The sequence below is a fragment of the Manduca sexta genome, chromosome 20 (genome assembly GCF_014839805.1).
Source record: "Manduca sexta isolate Smith_Timp_Sample1 chromosome 20, JHU_Msex_v1.0, whole genome shotgun sequence".
Lineage (NCBI taxonomy): Eukaryota > Metazoa > Arthropoda > Insecta > Lepidoptera > Sphingidae > Manduca > Manduca sexta.
In genome coordinates, this window is record NC_051134.1 from 14154034 (window position 1) to 14175454 (window position 21421).

The following is a 21421-nucleotide window of genomic DNA, read 5'->3' on the forward strand; positions in this document are numbered from 1 at the left end:
GTTCATCTGTGAGGTTTATTAGGTTAGGTAGGTAGGTAGGAACACAAACAAAAATTAAAAGTAGACAATTGAGACATAGTTCTATTTCTTATAGCTCAGCACTATTTGTTTTGAGGTGGAGTACAGTGTATAATTTCAATATTGTATTGGAAACAATTTTACAAATACCATACATTTTTCAAATAATATATTTTGAGTTCACACAGTATTATAGCTAATGAAATATACCTATCTAAATTAGGGATTTATACAGAGTGTGTTAATATATTTTCTAAAAAAACAAGTGAATCCAAGAAATGTTTGGCACAGTGCCACAGTAGTTTATTATTAAGAAGTTCTTTTAACAGTTTAATATATTGATTCTCAAGAGGCAGGCTGCTGGTCGCAATTTCGTATGATACGATTTTGCCTAATAAACTATAAAATACATTACATTGGTAATTGCTTAAGTGTAATTTAACTTAAATATTAAAAAAATAGCTGTATTATGACTAAGTACTATATTGACCCTTAAATAGTATATTTTTACTTAACAAGATCACAATATTATATTTTTATGTACATACACAAAATAACAGATCAAATTTATGACACACCAGGTAAAAAGAGCATCGGCTCTTTTTTATATTAATTAATACATTGAAGCTCCTCATATATGTATTGTGCTTTGGGTTTGAGAAACATTGTCATTTTTTCTTTCTGTGTACGGTGGAGGCGGAATACTGCTGTCGTGGATCTGAAATAAAAAATGTAACAAATTATGTAGGAGTGCGCAATAAGATACCCTGTTACAATTTTAGTTGTTGCTGTTTTTATAACGAATATGTTCAATAAAAAAATATTTTACATCTGAAATACTTACAAATCCAGAATTCAGATACGCCACAGCCGGATATATGGCGGACCCAGATGCAGGTGCTCTCGAATAACTAAAAAATATAATTAATCTATACTGTATAATTGATGAATCACCTGTTTGTAGGATATAAAAAAATTATAACCGTCTTTAAAAACAAAGCAACAGTAAACAACCAATAGAAATTAGTATGATTGTAGTATGTAATTAATTTCTATTCCACTTTAAGAAATCTGCTAGTTCACATGCAATCAAAGATTTAATCTTTTGTGATGATCGACTTGAGTGTGGATATTTGATTTAATTTAGTACTTATAGTTGATTGCATATGTGTCAGAAAGTCTTACCGTGGCGGCGCGTCTCGTAATCTTTCCTCAACGTACAACTGTAGACTGCCTATCGACAGACGGCCATCCGTGTTGTATGCTGACGGTCCGTTGCCCAAAGGCCTGTAATTGTAGAAAATAAACTTATATTTTTCAATAAGAGTGTAGGTAAGGTGAGAGCGGTGCCTAGATTCCTAGAGGGATAATATGTTTGTTTGAATAACAAAACACAAATACATACAAAAGCGCTAAATTATTTGAATTGTCTACAAAAAAAAATCGGTTATGGTTGGACCAAAACTGGCGATTGAACTTTTCTTGAAAGCTGACTATGCCTTTGTTTTCTAATAATTTAAAAAATATTTGTGAATATTTAATTTGTAAAAATTAGGTAAAGGTTTCAAAAAGTATAGAGCGTTTATATGTTGGCTACATCAGAATGATATTCTTCTGCATTTGGATTTTTAAAATCAACATCCGGCAATGTAGATTGTTCGTGTTTTTTTTGCAATTGAAAAGTATAATTATGCTGAGATATTGCTCTACGTACATATTCGTTAGTAGGTATTTAGTACTTGATTATTCAAATAGTAAGTCGGTGAGTGCTAAGTATAAACAGTTAAGTACCTACTTTTTTATCAGTGTACTAGCTTTTGCCCGCGGCTCCGCCCGCGTTATAAAGTTTATCGGGCTAAAGTTTTCCGTTATAAAAGTCACGCTATATATTTTCCCGGGAGCCTATGTTCTTCCCAGGGTCTCAAACTGTCACCATACCAAATTTTATCCTAATACGTTGGGTAGTTTTTGAGTTTAACACGTTCGGGCTGACCGATGCAGCGGGGGACTTTGTTTTATGATATAATTTTGTAGAACTTTTTAAGAGGAACAATCCCGTCATACATTATTGTTGCATAACTTTAACCGTTTACGCAGCGCACGCAACAGAAGCTCTCAAAACTAATAAATTGTCCCCGTTTTTGCATCATGTTTCATTACTGCTCCGCTCCTATTGGTCATAGCCTGACGATATATAACCTATAGCACTCCAGGAACAAAGGGCTATCCAACACAAAAATATTTTTTCAGTTCGAACCGGTAGTTCCTGAGATTAGCGATTACTGCTCCGCTCCTATTGGGCATAGCGTGATGATATAAGTATATAGCCTATAGCATTCCAGGAACAAAGGGCTATCCAACACAAAAGAATTATTCAGTTCAAACTCCTAGTTTCTGAGATTAGCCATTACTGCTCCGCTCCTATTGGTCATAGCGTGATTATATATAGCCTATAGCACTTCACGAACAAAGGGCTATCCAATACAAAATGATTTTTTTAGTTCGAACCGGTAGTTCCTGAGATTAGCCATTACTGCTCTGCTCCTATTGGGTATAGCGTGATGATATATAGCCTATAGCACTCCACGAATAAAAGGCTATCCAACGCAAAAAGAATTTTTCAGTTTGGACCGGTAGTTCCTGAGATTAACCATTACTGCTCCGCTCCTATCGGGTATAGCGTGATGATATATAGCCTATAGCACTCCACGAACAAAGGGCTATCCAACGCAAAAAGAATTTTTCAGTTCGGACCGGTAGTTCCTGAGATTAGGCATTACTGCTCCGCTCCTATTGGGTATAGCGTGATGATATAGAGCCTATAGCACTCCACGAACATAGGGCTATCCAACGCAAAAAGAATTTTTCTGTTTGGACCGGTAGTTCCTGAGATTAGCGCGTTCAAACAAACAAACAAACAAACAAACAAACAAACAAACTCTTCAGCTTTATATAATAGTATAGATATTATTTTTCTTAAAATAACTGACTCGATTATTGCTTTTCACATTTAGTAATTTAGTCTTGGCGTCATAAAGCGTAACATAGCGTCTTTCATAAAATTAAATCTCCAAACTTACCTTAAGCTTTTAACTGTACAGAGTTTGTATAACAGGATGAAAGTAACAATAATTCCGAGGACGAGTGTGGCTCCCATAATTATTTGAGTCGTTGATATCAATAAAATTTGATCTAGCGAATCCCTGAAAATATTAATTGCAATAAATTTACATAGATCCTTTTAATTTTATTTGAATCCTGCTTCCTATTGGAAGTAAATATTTTCTCTAACAACGATGGTAGCAATCCAAATGTAAAGAGCATTGTTTATAGGTACTTTAACAGTTATCCACACGGCACCTAAATATTCGCCACATCTACCAAATATGTAATACCAGGTAATTAAAGTTATGTTACTTGTTTATGTCGCTAAGGTAGGTAGGCGAAAATTAGACGAGCAGATGACTTGACGTTCATTTATTATGTACTCGTTGTATATAAAATAAAAAGTATAAATAATGTATAGTAATATATCGCACTGCTATTACAAGACTGTATCAACTCAAAAAATGATCAATTTGAAACAACTCATTTTTCATATTATAACAAGTATTTTTAGACAGATATTTTAATAAACTAGTGCAATATTTTGACAGTATCGATTAATCTTTAACAAATTGGTATGCGAAGCTAATTTTGCGAAAACATCGTAATCCTTAGATAAGGGATGAAATTAAACATACCTGCAAACCAAGTTACCGTAGGTGTCGTAGCATGATTGGCATATATTTTGCCAGCATTGGAGACTGCCATTCCCATATCTGTTGCAGCAGCGACCGGAACATTTTTCGCCAAGACCTAAAGTGAAGAAAATAATTATAAAAAATGTTACAAAAGAAATTATATCTTTCTGGTAGCGAACTTGTTGTTTTGGCGGTATTACTATATTAACTCATATGAATGAACAAGTCAATTACCAGGTTGATGGTGGTATGCATATTATGTAACCGAATAGTAGATTAATCATATGATAATACAGAGAGTGGTTGATATTAACATTTTAAATATTCGGGTTTTATGGACGAAGTACTGCCCATCATAAGGGAAACGGAAATTTCTATAAGGAAATCTTTTTTTGTTAGATACACTTTTTTATTTATGACGAATATGTGTTTAGGTCAGATTGAATAAGAAAAATGTGAAATATGTCTTTTTCGTCATGACTGCAGAGTAGTAGCTAGTAGGTCCAGATAGGTTCAGATAAAGTAAACGCCTATCGTACTAGAAAGAGAAGTATCAGTCTGGCTACTGGTAGAAAAGATCATTAGCTAACAGAATTTTCCAGGCAGTGGAGACCTTAACGCATGCGGACCCCGGGCGTGAGGACTCAGATCTTTGCGAGGCCAGTTTTTTATTTACGGATATGGCAGGCTTAACTTATCACGCGCAAACATCTGGGCGGTGCATAAACCATCTAGTATCGGGAAGCGGAACTACTAATATATGGAATAAAATATAAAATCATCGAGAAACATACGAAGCTATTTCAGAGCTTTACGAGAGGATCTACAAGTTGTAAGTCAGTCTTATTTTGTAAATGACTAAAACTGGGAGAAAACTCTGGGTAATGCGCCACGAAGCAAAACAAGATGCGAGATAGTGCGATATGATGTGCGATAGAGTGCTGGCTAGTTAGTAGTAATTACCTACTGATTGTATTAAGTAAGTATTTTATCCATTTTTAGAATAAAGTATCCAAACGGTAAATTAAAAAAATAAAAAAGTATATAAAATATTATTTTTGTAATAATTAATGACACAAATGAATCGTCTGAAAAAATTTATGGTTAATCTAATAAATTTTATTAGATCTACATTCCTAACAAAAAAATCCGTTTGTTTTAGCTTTACATTATTTTTTTCTTTTAAATTTAATTTAAAATGTCCCTTCTATGGCCTTATTTATTAGTAACTGGTTGAAGTCGTGTAATATATTGCGGGAAGTTCTCTCAATTGTGTTGCGGAGGTCTTTATACCTTTATGTAATATGGCGGACCTGTCACAGAACATGCCAAGTATATTTACGAGTTTTGTGGTAATGAGATGGCAGGGACACGATTTACTCAAATAATCTAAATATAAACAGTTAGCGAGGTCATATAGCGTGTGTAATTTTCATGGAATTGTCATCCCCGTTTAAGCTATTGCGAGCAACTGATCGTAATTTTTTAAAATATTTTTACACCTTTTCTAAAATAATTTTCTGGAGTAACTATGATAAATTTTACGCGTGAATCGGTTAAAAAGGATAAGGAGACGATTGTTAGATATTATCTATTATTTTATTTTATATATAGACAAGCCGCTATCTCAATATTACAAGGTCCTATGCTAATATTCAATTATGTTGCAAAAAATAGATTAGGTTCATGTGTTTTCATAATTTAACTAAAATTTTAAAAGACAATTTATATTTCTCTTCTTATATTTTATCTTTCGATATTATTTGAAACTTTGACTGAAAAGGTCTTAGAATTATGTCATGTATATAAATCAATCTGTACATCTATATCTACACTATTATATAAAGTTGAAGAGTTTGATGGTATGAATGAGCCCATCTCAGGAATTACTGCTAATATAAATAACTACTGCTATAGGCTATATAAAATACGCACAACGGCCCGACCTACTACGGGCTAAGTGCGGAAAAAGGAGCCCTTCAACATAGGCTATATAAAATCACGCTAAGACTAATAGCGTGATTTATATGACAAAGCCAAATGTTCTAAAATATATATTATAAAACAAAGACCCCCGCCGCATATGTTTTTCTGTCGGTCTGAAGGCGATAAAAATTGTTTCGATGAAATCAGGTAGTTCACCATCATAAGTTAGTTAAATATAGAACATAGAACCTTGTAATAGTAAGCCGGCGAAGTGATATTGGGTTATTCTTCCCAGTATCAGCTGGGAGTCTGGAATTGGTGCCCGATATGCCGGTAGTCTCACCCCTATCGAATCATGCAGAATAAAACACATGGCGAAAAGTGCCCACCTTAGTTGCACCTCTGACTATGCCTTCGGGGATAAATGCGTGATTATGTTTTTTACGTAGGCCAGTGTAGTTTATACCTTATTATTGGTTTTGTGGTATTCTTATCCAGTGATACAAACATTAATACCGCACGCCCTATCTACTGACATCGATTTATCACAAAAGTGAGTATATTGCAGTCATAAATCATAGAATTTATTATATCGGCTAATCGGACGTTGAAATGCTACAGGGGAGCTGGAGTTATGAAGCTCAAATTAAATATGTAAGTATACAAGTTTTATGGTTCTAGAAAATTCCTCCACGGTATCTCTTACGTGTCATAAGAGGCGACTAATCGGGGTTTAGAGAGAGTCGTAGGGCGAGCAGTGGGGGGCTGTTCACTCGACTACAGCGACTTTTAGTCGGACGAGAATGCGGGTAGTCTGCTCCCCTTGTCGTAGTCGGCAAAGGCGTTCTTTAGCATGTAGGGTTATTTTAGCCCCTTCAATTAGATACGTGCTGCAATGCGGTATTACGTAGGGGCCGTTTTGAGCAGCTGTTTTAGTGCCACAAGATATCCCGAGGCCGTCCCGTATGCGCTGAAGAAGGCCACTGCGGGTTTTGGTTGGAATGCTGGTGTAGGTTATACAGGGGTTAGGGACTTGGTCCAATGTTCCCTCAAATGATGTTATACTCTTGAGTGTCAACAATGGGCCCAAAGTCCGGGAAAAACAATATCACTATTCCACACACCTTCCAAGTGGTGGTAGTGATAACGCGTATCTTCTCCGTCAGAAAAAGGGGAAAAGAGAACAATTAGTAAATTACATATATTATCATAGTCAACGCACATTGAAATTGCTTTTTTTTTTAATTAGATTATGTTTGGATTATAAAATGAATAAATCATTTTAAATGAAAAATAAATTCCATTCTATTGTAAAATAATTCTTTGGTACACATTTCTCGTTTCTTAGTCAGGAAGACATTTGACTGACTTGCATCATATTAGTTAGGTATACTTAGATACTTTATATCGACATAAACATCGCTTGTGTTTGTGTTTATATCACGAACCTGTGTTTAGTGTTATGACTGTTTTTAGTCGATGTGCAACAAAAAACTAGGTTTTAGATATTACCACAGTAATATCTAAACAAAAAGCGGAATTTATCTATGATCTTATCTAAAATCTCGATTTTTTGTGTCTGACACCGTTTGCTGTGTGAAATGAAGAATAGGCAATGTAACGTTATTGCTTCTTTACCCACTCATATGCTTACCTGGACATGGAATACATTTTATTTGGAATTGGTCAGGAATGTAACCCTCTGCGCAGTGACATCGCCCATTTATGCATTCATATTCTTCGCCCACGCAATGTATAGCTGCACAACGGTCTGTAATGATTGTTTAAAATATATTATTAGCCGACAAGGAAATTAACTTTCTAGAACTACTTTAGATAAGATTTTCTGAAGTGCATTTTATGAATATGCTTGAAAGCATTAATCTCTAAATGTTCTTATAGATTGCACTTCATTTTGTTTTTATATATTGTTTTGTATAATTTAATCATTTTATATATCAATATTTGAAGTTAAGAAATTATAGCGTGTCGTTGTATTGATTTCGGCCAGGTACATTACAATTATAATTTCAATAAACCGAAATACCACATTTAACTTTATTGTACTTTGTAAGGACTAATGTCTCATATCATTTATAATGTGTCATATTTTGGTTCGATTTTTTGTGTAGGTTGCACTTACGGACTGTTCAATTTAGTTGGCATACTTAAAAGGAAGTTAAATTAATTGACCTGATATTTTTATTATCTAATTGTCTAGGTTTTGCGTTAATTTTAAGATAAATATACCCTTCAGCTATAGAGACATAAAAACCACATGCATTCATTGTTCAGGATGTGGTAAAATATTGGATGAAATGCTGTTTTCAGTGGAATTTTAAAGTATTCATTGTTGAAACAAGTTTCATATACAAAATGCAAAGTCCAAAATGTAACAAAAAGGGTCAACTCATTAATGTTTTGAAGAGCAATCGCGACTACTTAATAAATTACTAATACGTATTACGTACATGTAGCAGTTTTTGAAGATCTGTCTCATTATAATTGTATGAATACATTCATAGTATATTATAAGTAAATTGTTACCTACGTATCGTTGTACCAAACTGAAGATTAAAAAAAAACGATATATCTGAAATTAATTATAGTTTAATATCCAGGTGTTAAAGTTAAGACAGTCTACTAGAAGTAAGGGTTTAAGAGTCCTTAACACTCTCAGTAGACAAATATTTTCAAATGAATAAATATCTTTAATACCACAAACTAGTCTTATGCTGTAACTTTACATGGTTTATATTTATGGCAATTTAGGGAGATGACTTCCTCATAATCGAAGAGAATATACGTAACTAAACAAAGCCAATATATTGTACTTAACTATTTCATATTGTAAAGGAAACAAAAAAAAATAGAAATATGTTATTAATACCTATCTAATTATTTTCTTGGAGTAAGCTGTAAATACCTTCAAGAGGTAAAATCACTTTCATGTATACTCTAATACTTCATTAAAGATACTTGTATTGTGTATTACCTAATGGTGTTTCGAAACGAAATAAATGAGATAGAATCAAACAAATTCCACAGAACACGTGTACCAGTACGCCAGACAGAAAATAAACACATCCAGAATCCATGAAATGTACATCTAAAGTAGCCTGAATCAGCTACAGTGTAGGCTCAAGCTCAGCGGCTCAGTTACAATGTAGGCAGAAGTTATGGATTTTGCTTTAATCGAGCTTGTCTAATTAGGCGATTTAATTAATAAAAAGGTGTTATTGTTTTGATTACGTATTCCAAAATGTCCAGAAATATTGATACTCATTCAACAATGGAGCAACTGGATTATTTTATCTTAAAGTGGGTATGTAATAGTTTTCTATCACAGTAATGTAAAGAACTCGTTAAAATTATTATTTTAGCTTCTTACTGTAGCCTTTTGTGACTTATGTATTTCCAGTTCATTAAACTGAATTCGGACGCCTGCACATAAGATCACACATTTCCTCGTTTGTATTTTCTATTTTCATTTCATTTTTTTATTTTCATATCGCCACCGATAAACACAAACATAGCTTAGTGCGAAAATACAGTATACATTACCATTATTATCACTTGGTTGAGCACACACTACTATGAGCGCACAGAAAAAAATGATCCAGTATGGCATTTTTATTTAAGTATGTTATAGACACAGTATTGTAAACATTTTCGCAACGACGCGTTTAGTGCAGTCCCGAGAACTCTGTGGACATTTTGTTATAAAAATAAGGTACGACGATACGTTATCGGAGATCTGTGTGGTTGTGATATGTGCTTATCGGTAGCGTCACTTATTAGACTGAGGCAGTGTGATTACCACAGCCATGGAGATTTACATTTAACCTTGCCACGGCCACTATCTAAGACAATAAGGTCTGTCAATGAACAATTAAATACTGTTTTCAATATAATTTATTGATATGTTTGTTGTTTCGAACTGTTGTTGTTTTATATATAAAATTAAAATAGATTGTTACAAAATATTTTCACCTTATTGTATTTGATGTTTCATTTTGACTACAAAGACAGGTATGTATCACACGCATGCAATTTGCTGATCCATTAGATTGGTAATTTAGTATCAGTGGAGTCTTTTAGGCACTCTGTAGTTGCCACTAACTTGTTGGTGAGAAATACTGCAATTGAATGCAAATTAACTATTATGAAATTGACATTTGCTAAATGATGCTATGCATTTGCTAAAGATTTAAAGATTCTTGCATCAAGACCGCATTGAATATTTGCTGCTCCTGCTAATTAACTAATCAATCCAAACATTACACCATCATTGATGATTGCCTCGGTAGAGTAGTTGCATGATTTGCGCGGTGCGACACCGCTCTGAGGTCCCGGGTTCGAACCCAGAACGGGCAGTGACGGGTTTCTCGGCTCAGTATCAGCCTGGAGTCAGGAATTTGTACGATAGGATTGTTCTCTATCACATCATGGGAGAGAACAAACATGGCGTGGGTGACATAGTTGCAAATCTGCCCCACGTTGGGTCGAAATGCATGATGTGTGTGTGTGTGTGTGTGTTTTGCTTTATTTACGGATCCCGGATTATCTTATTCCTTATTATTGATAACCCTCGCATACTATTATATTCGTAAAAAATCCTTATTCCGTCCAATGAACTCTTTCGTCATAATTTTCAATACTATAATACTGAAATGATAGGTTCAGAGTTAATTTTCGCTCGTGATTTGTAAATTTTTAGAGTGGAGATTAAAGACGGTTTAACATGACCAGTGTTTTGTTAGAATAATGTTTCCTAAAATAGATGACTTTTATCTTTTAGGTACTTATACTGAGGATTCAAATATGATATAATTTGCTGGTGATAAAGTATATATACCAAAATGGTTTGGAGCACCTAAAACGGAAGTATTTCCGGCAAATCGCGTACTAGGAGTTAGCTGTAAGGCACCTTAGGATGACATAGGTACTGATGATCTGCGAGGTGCACTATGTTTATCTCTGGTTACCGTTATAATTGTACTGCATGGTAATTACCAAGATATGTAATTGTTCCTGTCTCCCCCGTGACCACGAAGGCTGCAAAGTCTTCGAATCGTCGGGACAAAATTAAGCATTAAAACCGCGACAAAATCCGTAAAATAGTTTAATTTTAATGTCTAACATTCGCGTAAACAGGAAATCAATATGTAATTTTGTAAATTTTTCCGGCGAGGATATAAAAGAATAATGTAACCTTTCATAGTATTTGAGTTTATTCATGTGATGTATATGATCTTTGGCGGACACACTAACACTATTGTGTGTTGTAATTAATGGCCTAGTTTTCGAAAAATAATCAATTGTCGACTATAACAATTATATCATTCCATTCAGGTGTGACTTCAAATTGTCTAATTTTGGCATGTGCATCCCATGTCTATATGAATAATGGCGATAATTTTGAATTAGTTATTGAATTCTTTCGTATAACGGATTAATATCTATTACCTAATATCTTAATGTAATCACAAAGATAATAAAATTAATATCATAAATAAACGTCGCGTATGATAATAGGCATAAAGCCACCCACGATATCATACGATTATAAAATTATGATAATATTTTTACCTAAAGTACTTATTGTTTATTGAAATTTCGTAAAAAATCTAAAGATAACAATTTTTTTATGTTTTGCGACCGCAGAATCTAATTTGATCTTTTTGACACCTTTAATTATTTTTAATTTTGTGGTCCTATCTACTTCTCAAAGCCTACACTTTTATTTTTCTCTTACAAACTTGCTTCTCCGGAGTTGGGAGGCAGCCATCTGTCGCTCAGTACTAAGATAGGTGAGAGCGACATAACCATACCTACTCCATGCCGTATCCTGAGATGCCTCCAAAAATTGTGCTACGCTTTCACTCAATGGGGATAATGTAAGGAATTTCTTATCTATTATCGTGTTCCGGCCGTTTTACGTCTGTACTCTATAGATAATGATAAAGTTGTTTTGCAAATTGATTATTTCTTGCTATTGCGACAAAATTATTTTTTAATAACAACAATAAAGTATCAGTAACAAGGTAGTAGTAGCGGCGATAGCCTAGTTGGGTGTGGAACGGACTGCCAAGACGAATGTCCGCAGGTTCAAATCCCAAGGGCACACACCTCTGACTTTTCTAAAATCATGTGTGTATTCTTTGTGAATTTATCGTTGCTTTAACGGTGAAGGAAAACATCGTGAGGAAACCTGCACATCTGAGAAGTTCTCTATAAGAATTTCGAAGCTGTGTGAAGTCTACCAATCCGCACTAGGCCAGCGTGGTGGACTAAGGCCTAATCCCTCTCAGTAGTAGAGGAGGCCCGTGCTCAGCAGTGGGCAAGTATATAATACAGGGCTGATATTATTATTATTATTTAACAAGGTACTAACATAAGTAGTTGTACAAATATAAAACGTCGAATCGCCTGTATAGTTTTTTCTTTATAGACATTGTCCTTCTATACAAAAATAAAATGAAAGTGGTTTACTTTATTTTATATAAAGGTTTTTTTTTTTAATTAACTTAATGTGTATAGGCGATTTGAAGTTTTGAATTCATTCAGCTTCTTTTGTGTCCGACTACTTGTTAGGTACGAGATAGGGCTGTTCTAAAAATCGGCTTTTAATATTACTATTCACAACCTGCATGATTACACTACTGGCTATAGGGCTGTTATACTATACCAGTCTTTTTTATATGTGCACGGCAAAGTGACCCCTTGAGAGATGATTATTAATCGGCAGTAGACACAATTATGCCGGCATGTTAGAACCGGATATACATTGGCTGATCCCCGAACGCGACACACTGCGTGGGCCACTATGGCGGGCTTTAACATCTTTTGTACGGTAGTCGATATCCGGGCGGATTTAAAATATATCTTAGCATCAATAAACTTCTTTCCAGTCAGTTGTATCCAGGTTAGACCGACTATTTTAATAAGCCGTCGAGTGTTCTGCTGCCGCGCGGCTGATGATTCGCTTGTCCTGTCTCGACCATCACCCAACGCGCTCTTCACCTGGATAAGCAAGGTACATAAATAAAAAAAAGTATGAATGATTTAAAATATTAACCAATTTCCTAAAGATATTGTTTCCTTTAGATATAAATCAGTAACACATAGATACTATATTAAGGGCCGTGCAAACAAATTGTGTTAGATTTTTGGGCTGATTGACTATTGGCCTGGTTGTTTTTATTGTCTGATATCTAGATAATTAATAATTTACAGTTTATCTATAGATAAACAGTTTAATTACCTTCTATAAGGTATAACATAAACAAGGAATGCAAAAAATATGTCAATCGAGGAGCTCAATTTGCATCATTTTGACTTTCATTTATGATGTATTCAAGTACGTTATTATTCTGCGAGACATTAAATTATCTTTTAGTAAAACACAATATTCTTGCTTATTATATTGGCGGTATATACAGGAAATATATAATAAATAATAATTTAAACCTTGTACGAACTTAGAGAAAAATTCTCAGGCATGTACGTTTTTTCACGATCTTTTCTTTCCCAGTTAAACAAGCGATAATTCACAAAGAATACAAATATAACTTTAGAAAAGTTAGATGTGTGCCCTTGAGTTTTGAGCTTGTGGACATTCGTATTGGCAGTCCGTTCAACTTTCACCTAGGCTATCGCCACTTCTCGAGGATATAGCAATGGTAAAATGCTTCTGCTATGTTCTGTGCGTGCCACGAGCCATCATATATAAGTAATGGTAATAGTACTTACCTTACATACAATAACTGGTGAGAATTAGAGAGTAGGTGTTAAGGTTTCGATTATACATAATTTAGAAATGTTTTCTTGTTACTTATATAATTTGCTATTGTGGTAAATATAATCTTTTGCAAAATGTTTAACCAGACATTATTAATTATTTTACATGGGATAAAAATGTAATCAGTCTTAGTGTGTCTGTTTTGAAATTTTTATTAGCTTACATGGACAATTTATCTCCATTTTTGTTAGCCTCGATGTAAATCAACATCGACTTGTCGAAAAAATTACAAGCTGATCCGTCAAATTGTCTAGTTTTTTAAAATAAAATAGTAAAAATTGTTGAAAACATTTTATATTCAATAAAGAACTTTATTTATATTTGATAAAGGCGATGGAGTAACATAATCCAAGTGTTGAGATAAACAAAGGGTCGGATTGGCCGCCCTCGTCAACAATTCACTTTTTCACGTGGGTAACTTGGCAGATTTTGTTTAAGGAAAACTTTTATCAAATTCTATTAGGAAAACCATTTATATTCAACGAGGAAATCCAAGTTAGATGATATTTCTTTAAGAAAGAGTTAATAAATGTGAGACATGATAATTACTCATCTAATACTTTTAAAACTCCTTAAGAGTTTTAAAAATTCGCTATAAAAATCGTAACGTAACTCTAAAAGTTGTTTCATTTATTACAAAAAGCCATTTTATGAATTTCATCTAGCAATTAATGGTATAATATATTTTTTTTCACTCAATAGCTAAGGTTTTTTTTGAGACTTAGACGCGTGGAAGTCCTTTAAAACAATGGAGTTTTCTGTAGGTAAATTGTTTTTCCTTCTTTACTGTAATTTATAATATTGTCACAGCAAATATTATGTGAATTTATTTTTTATTATTATTATATTTTTCATTTATTCTGTTTATTCTGAAAGTTGTAACACTGTAAAAGGCTCAAAAAATAATCCCTAATATTATTATTACCAAATTAAAGATAAAGAAGGAATAAGCTTTTAAAGATGTGCGAAACCAAAAAACCTGTATCCGAACATTGCTAAAGGAAAGTGTTATAAGGCTATCTTTTCCCGTAAATTTGTCACGTACCGGCTTGGATAATTTAAGATTACGTTCAGTAAATACGAAATAGGTACAAAACATGGATACGATGCTATCTTCAGACACGTAGCGAACCCTTAAACTTTATCTAAGCTCTTATTGGAGTTTCTTAAAACTTTATTGTCATTTCAACATCTTCTTAGTGTACACTCTTATAAAGGTAATTAATGTAATTACATGTTTAAAAGTGTGAACATCTTTATTTTTTACTAAGAGTGTTCTCTTTCCTTTGTATTTAAAAATTCACCTAAATTGACTAGCCACGAGGTTACTTCTTTAAAGTGGTAGGAATGTGGTCATTTTATACCAAGTTCGAAGAATAGAAAGTCTAGAATACAACCCATCTAAATTGAATATTTTAGTTTAGATAATCTCGCTATTTTTAAGAAATTATTATGCATATATAAGGTAGTATGACCGAAGAAAGCCTGGTTCCTAACAAGGCATCCAACCCAGCATGCATGTATTTTTGGTAGTTTTTTGTGTTGTAGTACAAAAAAAATACTACGATTTTTGTAAGTTCTTTTATTTTTACATTTTTAATATTTATTGATACGTTGCAGTTTAATCAAAAGTTATTCTTTATGTTTTTCCATGCAGCGATTTCATGCAAATTTTAAAATTAGGCGGGCCATCAAGGGGTCCGTTACCTTACTTACCGGTAATTGTTTTTTTTAACCAATTCTACATTAGTGGTGCGCGTGGTCGTCGGTGGTCTGTGCACTATACCTAATTATGGCAGGGCAGCTGGCTCTTGTGCACACTTGGCCCGCAATAAGTGAGAGATTAGTCCGCAGTACACAGGTGCGCCCTCTGTAAGTTCCCCGCTTAGCCGAAATTAATGCAACATCTACTTGGGATTTCAATGTAACTGGGTTAGGCGTGTTAGGAATTATGAATGAATTTTGACTAGCGTGATGAAATATGTGAACAGAAATCTCCTGTATCAGGCATTCGGGTCTACTAATGAAAATGATTTCCGCATGCGGTCCCTATAGCAATGGTAAACAGGAAATCTTTTGCACACCGAATACGAATTCTAATGACCAATGAAAATTTGTGTTTAGAGTATCTACGTAGATATTGTAACATAGATCAAAGCTAATATTAATTATAACTATATATTCGTTTTACAAGCCTTTTTGGAGAGATCTTGTCTGATTTAATCGACTTTACTTTGACAATCTTATGTTTTGAGAATTCCTTAGAGCTGTTTTGTAGATTAGACAAATGTAGTTTGTTCGTTTGATAAATTAAATACATTTTATCAATATTGCTCTTTTGATAGTTCTGTTTTATTTTCTTTTGTGAAAACTTAATGTTACAATGTTTAAGTCAGAACGTTTTAAGGATCAAAATGTGTTTAACATTTATATATTATATTTGCATTCGATGTTTTAGATTGCTTGTAGTATATATTGTGTAGATTTTTAATCCAATTTCTCGATGCGATTTACAAAAATTTGAATTAAACGAATTCTTTGAGCTCTTTTGGTGCAATATCATTGTTAAATATTGTATTAAAATTTGACCTGTAGCATTCACGCGATAGATACGTTGAATTCAAATTCCTATTTTCAATTCCAGAACTAAAACTAATAACAACAAAAGATAAAGCTGTTAACGAGAACAACAAATGCGGCACTCTGGAACACCTGTTCCACGATTATAAATATCATTTAATCGGATAATAGGTACTGCTAGGAGGAGTCTCGTAAAGTTTGTGCACCAGCCGACAGATCACACCCAAATTGTACTTGCAGATGCCACCTGAATTTATGCAAATCCTTAGCTAAGCTACTATAACTTATCACAAGACAATATCTGGCTGTTTGAATATTGTTTAAGTCGACCTTCCATTCCTATTCTCTGGAGGGCTTAACTTGATTGTCTGGCAAGTGAGCTTGTTAGACTTCGACATCCCAATACGAATATAATTCATAGATAAAAGTCGCAAATAGTTAAAATCTTTAGCAATGTCTAAGTAAAATATATAATTATAATTCGTTCGTTAATTCCGGGGATTTTGTGTGACAGACAAACTCTTAGAAGAATTATTATTATTAAAAAATATTTTACCTATTCCTCATGTCATCTAGATTTTTTTTTCAAAAATATTTAATGTAGAGATACGAATAATCTAAGATTTTATTATATGTATAGATGTCTTTATATTAAGTCAGGTAGTAGCAGGCATACTAATATGTGTTAATAATTCTGAATACTTAACTCAATATTTATTACCGCGTCGATTACGATAAATTAGGTCTGCTCTAAACAACAGTTATGTAATACATCATTCAATATCTCAGTGAGTAATTACGAGCATATTGAGCATTTCGCAGTCGACATAATCCCTTTGAAACCATAGACGTGTAGGTAGATAAATACGAGCTCATTTTTCCGCCCTGAATCGAGTTTGATTATGCAAACGAGTTCTAATCCAGCTTTGTAAAATACGTCGCAGTCAAATGGCATTGTCCGTCCATTCGAGGCATACTTTATACTTCGGCCCCAATCACTTCAGAGGGGCAGAAAAAAAGATTAGATTTTCTCTCATTTGAACCAAAACGTGACTCGCAATGGAAAATGATGAAGAAATTGTTACAAGTAGCTGAGGAGGTTTGGAGGTATAATGTTCGTTATCCCTGTACGTGTTTTGAACGTATTATTCTATTGTATTGAGAGAAAAGACGTTGCAGCATTGGGTATTGTGAACTCGAAGTTGCTAACAATATGTGGTAGATACATGAGATATCTTGCATAAAATATAACCTAAATGTATTTTCAAGTAGGAATATTGTAGCAAACGGTCTCGTTTGCTAAAGTATTTTGTTCATACCTAGTCGACTTTCCACAATACAGTATAGTTTATTTTTCACAATCTATTGTGGGTAACGTTTGGCGTCGAATCTGTTTGTGCGTGACCGCTTTGTCGTGTTTTATTATTAAATTGTTCTTAATTAAACCTTTTTGAGGCTTTATTAGAGCATTGTTTTGTTCCGTTTATTTCTCTTGAACCGTAATATTTATACAAATAAATATTTAGTAGTTACGTAGGTAGCACTTTTCTTATACTTTAGCCACAGAACATTCAAAGATATTGTAATAAATAATAGGCATTAAATAGGCTCATCCTTGAATAATCTGCCATATTATGAAATGGTAATATAGAATATATAACGCTCAGAGTTTCTGCCTCGCACTCGGCCTGTTTTTATTTATGTTAATATGAAGGAAATCATGGGCGTCTGGAGGGCGGCACAAGGTGCACTTTCACTCTCTTGTCCAAAATAAAACATAAAAAAAATCACTGAATATATCTGCGATAATTATAGTAACTATTGATCACAGAGTTTTGTGTCTGTATGCTGTGTACCTACTTCATACATTAAATAAATAAAATATAGTTAGGTCACATACGTTCAATAAATAGAACTGCGTGTCCAATATTATTATTAGTTGTTAAACTATAGACACGATTTTGCCAAATGTTTTTTCATTGGTTACTTACAACCGAAAGGGAAAAAACAAGAATGAATTTTCATAATCATACAATCATGATCCAATAATCATATTGAGGGAATAAAACCCAACCAAATCCCTTTAAATGATTTCTTTACCTGAGACCGGCTTTCAGCGGATTTTGCTGATTTCAAATTATTCCAGGGACGCAAAGGGTCCATTTTGTTGAACTGAGAATAAAATTTGAGGCTTTTAATAAAAAAAAATGTAAATATAATTATTAATCTTTAACACGTGAAAATGTAGTCTTTATAACTAGAGTAATAGCGATTTTAAGTACTTACTTACATATAATAATTATATAATAACTAAGAGACATGATTTTCCTTGTATTGGATGTGTTGGATGACGCTCCATGTGACCTTTAAAAAAAAAATCCACCTTTGTTCATATTTTTTAATAAAATATTATACACTCAATACTCGGTGCCAGCTTAAGAGGAGGGAGGAGGGGGATATTCTACACAATATTTCAACAAAATCGGTTTAATGGTTTAGCCGCAACCGCGTAAGAAACGGTTTTCTACTGTCTGTGTTACTTTCGAATCTATAATAATATGACTTATACCTCGCACTGCCCAATTATTTTTTTTACAAAATTTACAGACAAGGAAAATCTAAAATTTTATTATATGCATACATTAGCGTAGATAGAATTACAATTGAGAAAGTTTGTGAAGATGTTTGTTAAATGTAAACGCAAGTGTTTGCATTGATTTGGATGCCTGTCTTTGGTACAGTATAGGTAAGTTACTTTTTATATCAGATAAGCCCACAGTGCGATTTATTTCTAAGAGAAAGCACGCGCGCGGAGGAAATATTCTGGAGGCTACATCAAACACTGTGTTTACACATAAAGTGAGATAGCTTCTAGCTACCAGTGGGATTGTAAATAAAACAATTAATTGTTCACAAAATATACACTAAATAACGGTTTAACTCAGGCTTAGTATGTGCCTATATCGTAAGCACTATGTATTTTAATATTCAAAGTATAACGTGAGAGCGCTGGATGAATTTTGATTTCAATCACTGAGAATATTCAGTATGTTATTTTAAATAAAATTAAGCGATACTCACAATTTGAAATATAATATATTATTGCATTTATAAAATTCTTACTCAAAACTATTTACGAAAATTTGGTACCACTAGTGTCGAGTGACCAGGTTTTCGTCAAAGAGAATCTTCACAAGTGTTCAGGAATCTCCACAAATGCTCTGTCGGCTACGTCATCAACTAGATTACGTAGACATTCCCAGTTCCTCTACCATCCTTTGAGCCTTACTAACATCATGGACTTGAATGATAAGTCAATACAAAGCCTAGCTCTAAACGAAGCTTCTAGTTTCTAACCAAAGGGTTTGTTCCTCCACTGTAAGTTACAATGCATTTATAGTTAAAGCGTTTGGAAGGTTCGTAGGCGTATATAGAGGACATATTAATTAACTTTTATTCCAGGAAATTCTTTAACACAGACAGAACGGCGAGCAACACGAAGTATAATAAAATCAAAAAAGTACAATCAGACACAAATGTAGCAGACTAAATTAAAATTGCATATCGCCTTTAAACTTTGGTGTTCTTATCAATAATCGTTCTTTTTCCCTTGAATAAAATACAAAGGGTCTACTTTATTTTAGATAAATCAGTAATCACATCTCGATTGAAGATAATGTGTAGAAGCGTATGGAAGTTTTGAATTTATTCAACAACTTTTGTGCTTGACTGTACACGGATGCACTTAGGATATCATCTAATCGGCGAAGTCTTTCCAATTTACACTTTTATGTTAGCAGCTACCACTGCCAGCGGTGCTAGTGGCTTACCCTATATTATTCTGTCGTATATTATTTTTAATGCGAGTTTTATACAAGACCCGTGCAAAGTTAGGAATATTAACATTTTAGATATCGCTTTCAGCCTGTGGGTAACAAATATTATGTTAGTATCAATAACACCGTACATTTAGATTCATAATTTGAGCGCTTGGATTGTTATTAAAGCCAAACTTTCATACCACATAATAATAATTCTAGTATATTGGAATAATTGACGGCGTTTGTGCACAAAACCGATTATGAATTTCTCTGAAAACCACTTCATTTTATGTAAAATTTTTTTGGGTAACTATTTAATTATCTACAATTAGCAATGACAGTTGCAGAACAAGTTAAAGCCTGAGCAGGAAAATAAAAAAATGAATTTGGGGGCGCCATTTATGCTTTTTAAAGTTAACGTTGGCAGTAGAATAAATTAGTTCTACATTTTACCACAATGTGGCGAAGTTTTTTATTTTCCGCTCCAGCCCATATTAATTAAATACCGTTGATTATATTTCTAAAGAGTAAAGAGGCAGGGTACATTATAGATTTGCTAGTAAATGCATAAATATCAACATTTAATGTACCAACACAAACAAGATTATTGGATTTTCAAAACTCGTACCATCTACAGGAAACTTTCTCCATAAGACTGCTTTTAAGGACTCGTTTGCCGTATTTAGTTAGTTGAGTGCTTTTATTCAGTATGTGTTTAATGCCTCTTATATTTTTTAAAATTATATCGTCTTAGCGTCAGAGCAAGCGAAACGGAGCCAAAGAAAATTAAGATTATGCGTTTGGAAATGTGATGTTCTGAATGCATTTAAAAAAATACGTAGATAGACAGTTAACCTTTCATTATCAATTTACCGGCAAACCAGGCATATATTCAATATTAAATTTGACATTCGAAAATAGCGAGTCAATCGCTATAGATGAAATTATAAGAAATATTTTTTGTTGTAATAAAGTAAATAAATTATGAATAACTTAGGAATTCCGTCACCTTTAAAATACTTCTTTTAATTTTAAGCGAAAATATTTAAGAGTTATGTAAGGCTTAAAAAAAACACGCGCCGCGAATTCATAATAAGAAATTCTACGAAAAGCAAATTAAAATATGGGAGCATTTTATAGCATTCAGGGAGTTAATGTCCCGCCTTCCTGCCAGTTCCCCAATTACGTGAAATTATGTTCACCGATGTAGGTAAATTCTTATTCTGTATCAACATGGCATGTTTATAGTACCTAATAGGTGCTTTCGCTGAACGTCCTACCTGCGATCGTAATTTTTAAGAGAGTATTGGACACTAAAATTGTCAATATAGGTTTATTAAAAGTTAGCGCGATTTTTCTACCAAAACAATATTTAGGTTATGATTGTAAATAGTGAATACACTGCTAATCATTCGAAATAATGCTATCAATCATTAGCTATTTGTAGTAGAAATTTGCTAATATCAATTTTCATGGAAAGAAACAGACCAGAACAAAATGTAAATTACATTAACAATTAAGTATAACCA

General features: G+C 33.4%; 3 protein-coding genes across 3 annotated transcripts in view; 2 read left to right on the forward strand and 1 right to left on the reverse strand.

The window, feature by feature from the left end:
• Nucleotides 1–9478, reverse strand: LOC115456420. Its single transcript, XM_030185475.2, has 7 exons — nt 9252–9478; nt 7342–7458; nt 3762–3876; nt 3099–3221; nt 1204–1305; nt 863–929; nt 1–736 (listed from the first exon to the last, which is right to left on the reverse strand). The coding sequence occupies exons 1-7, from the start codon at nt 9316–9318 to the stop codon at nt 650–652; spliced, it is 678 nt and encodes a 225-aa protein (XP_030041335.1). The 5' UTR covers nt 9319–9478; the 3' UTR covers nt 1–649.
• The window catches only part of LOC115456431 (insulin-related peptide 2), a 21891-nt gene continuing 9933 nt past the window's right edge, over nt 9464–21421 (forward strand). The window contains exon 1 of the mRNA XM_037440683.1: nt 9464–9563. The gene's annotated coding sequence lies outside the window, so the exon portion shown is untranslated. The remainder of the gene's footprint in view (nt 9564–21421) is intronic.
• LOC115456422 overlaps nt 12212–21421 on the forward strand; it is a 14485-nt gene continuing 5275 nt past the window's right edge. The window contains exon 1 of the mRNA XM_037440682.1: nt 12212–12726. Within this exon, the coding sequence (XP_037296579.1) occupies nt 12517–12726 (210 nt within the window). The 5' untranslated portion in view covers nt 12212–12516. The remainder of the gene's footprint in view (nt 12727–21421) is intronic.

Excerpts from the sequence above, each read along its gene's own strand:
- LOC115456420 (XM_030185475.2), bottom strand. The coding sequence starts at position 9,318 with ATGCCATACTGGATCATTTTTTTCTGTGCGCTCATAGTAGTGTGTGCT. Across the intron at positions 3,222-3,761 it reads TACGGTAACTTGGTTTGCAG|GGATTCGCTAGATCAAATTT; the intron begins GTATGTTTAATT and ends TAATATTTTCAG. Across the intron at positions 737-862 it reads CGTATCTGAATTCTGGATTT|ATCCACGACAGCAGTATTCC; the intron begins GTAAGTATTTCA and ends TTTTTATTTCAG.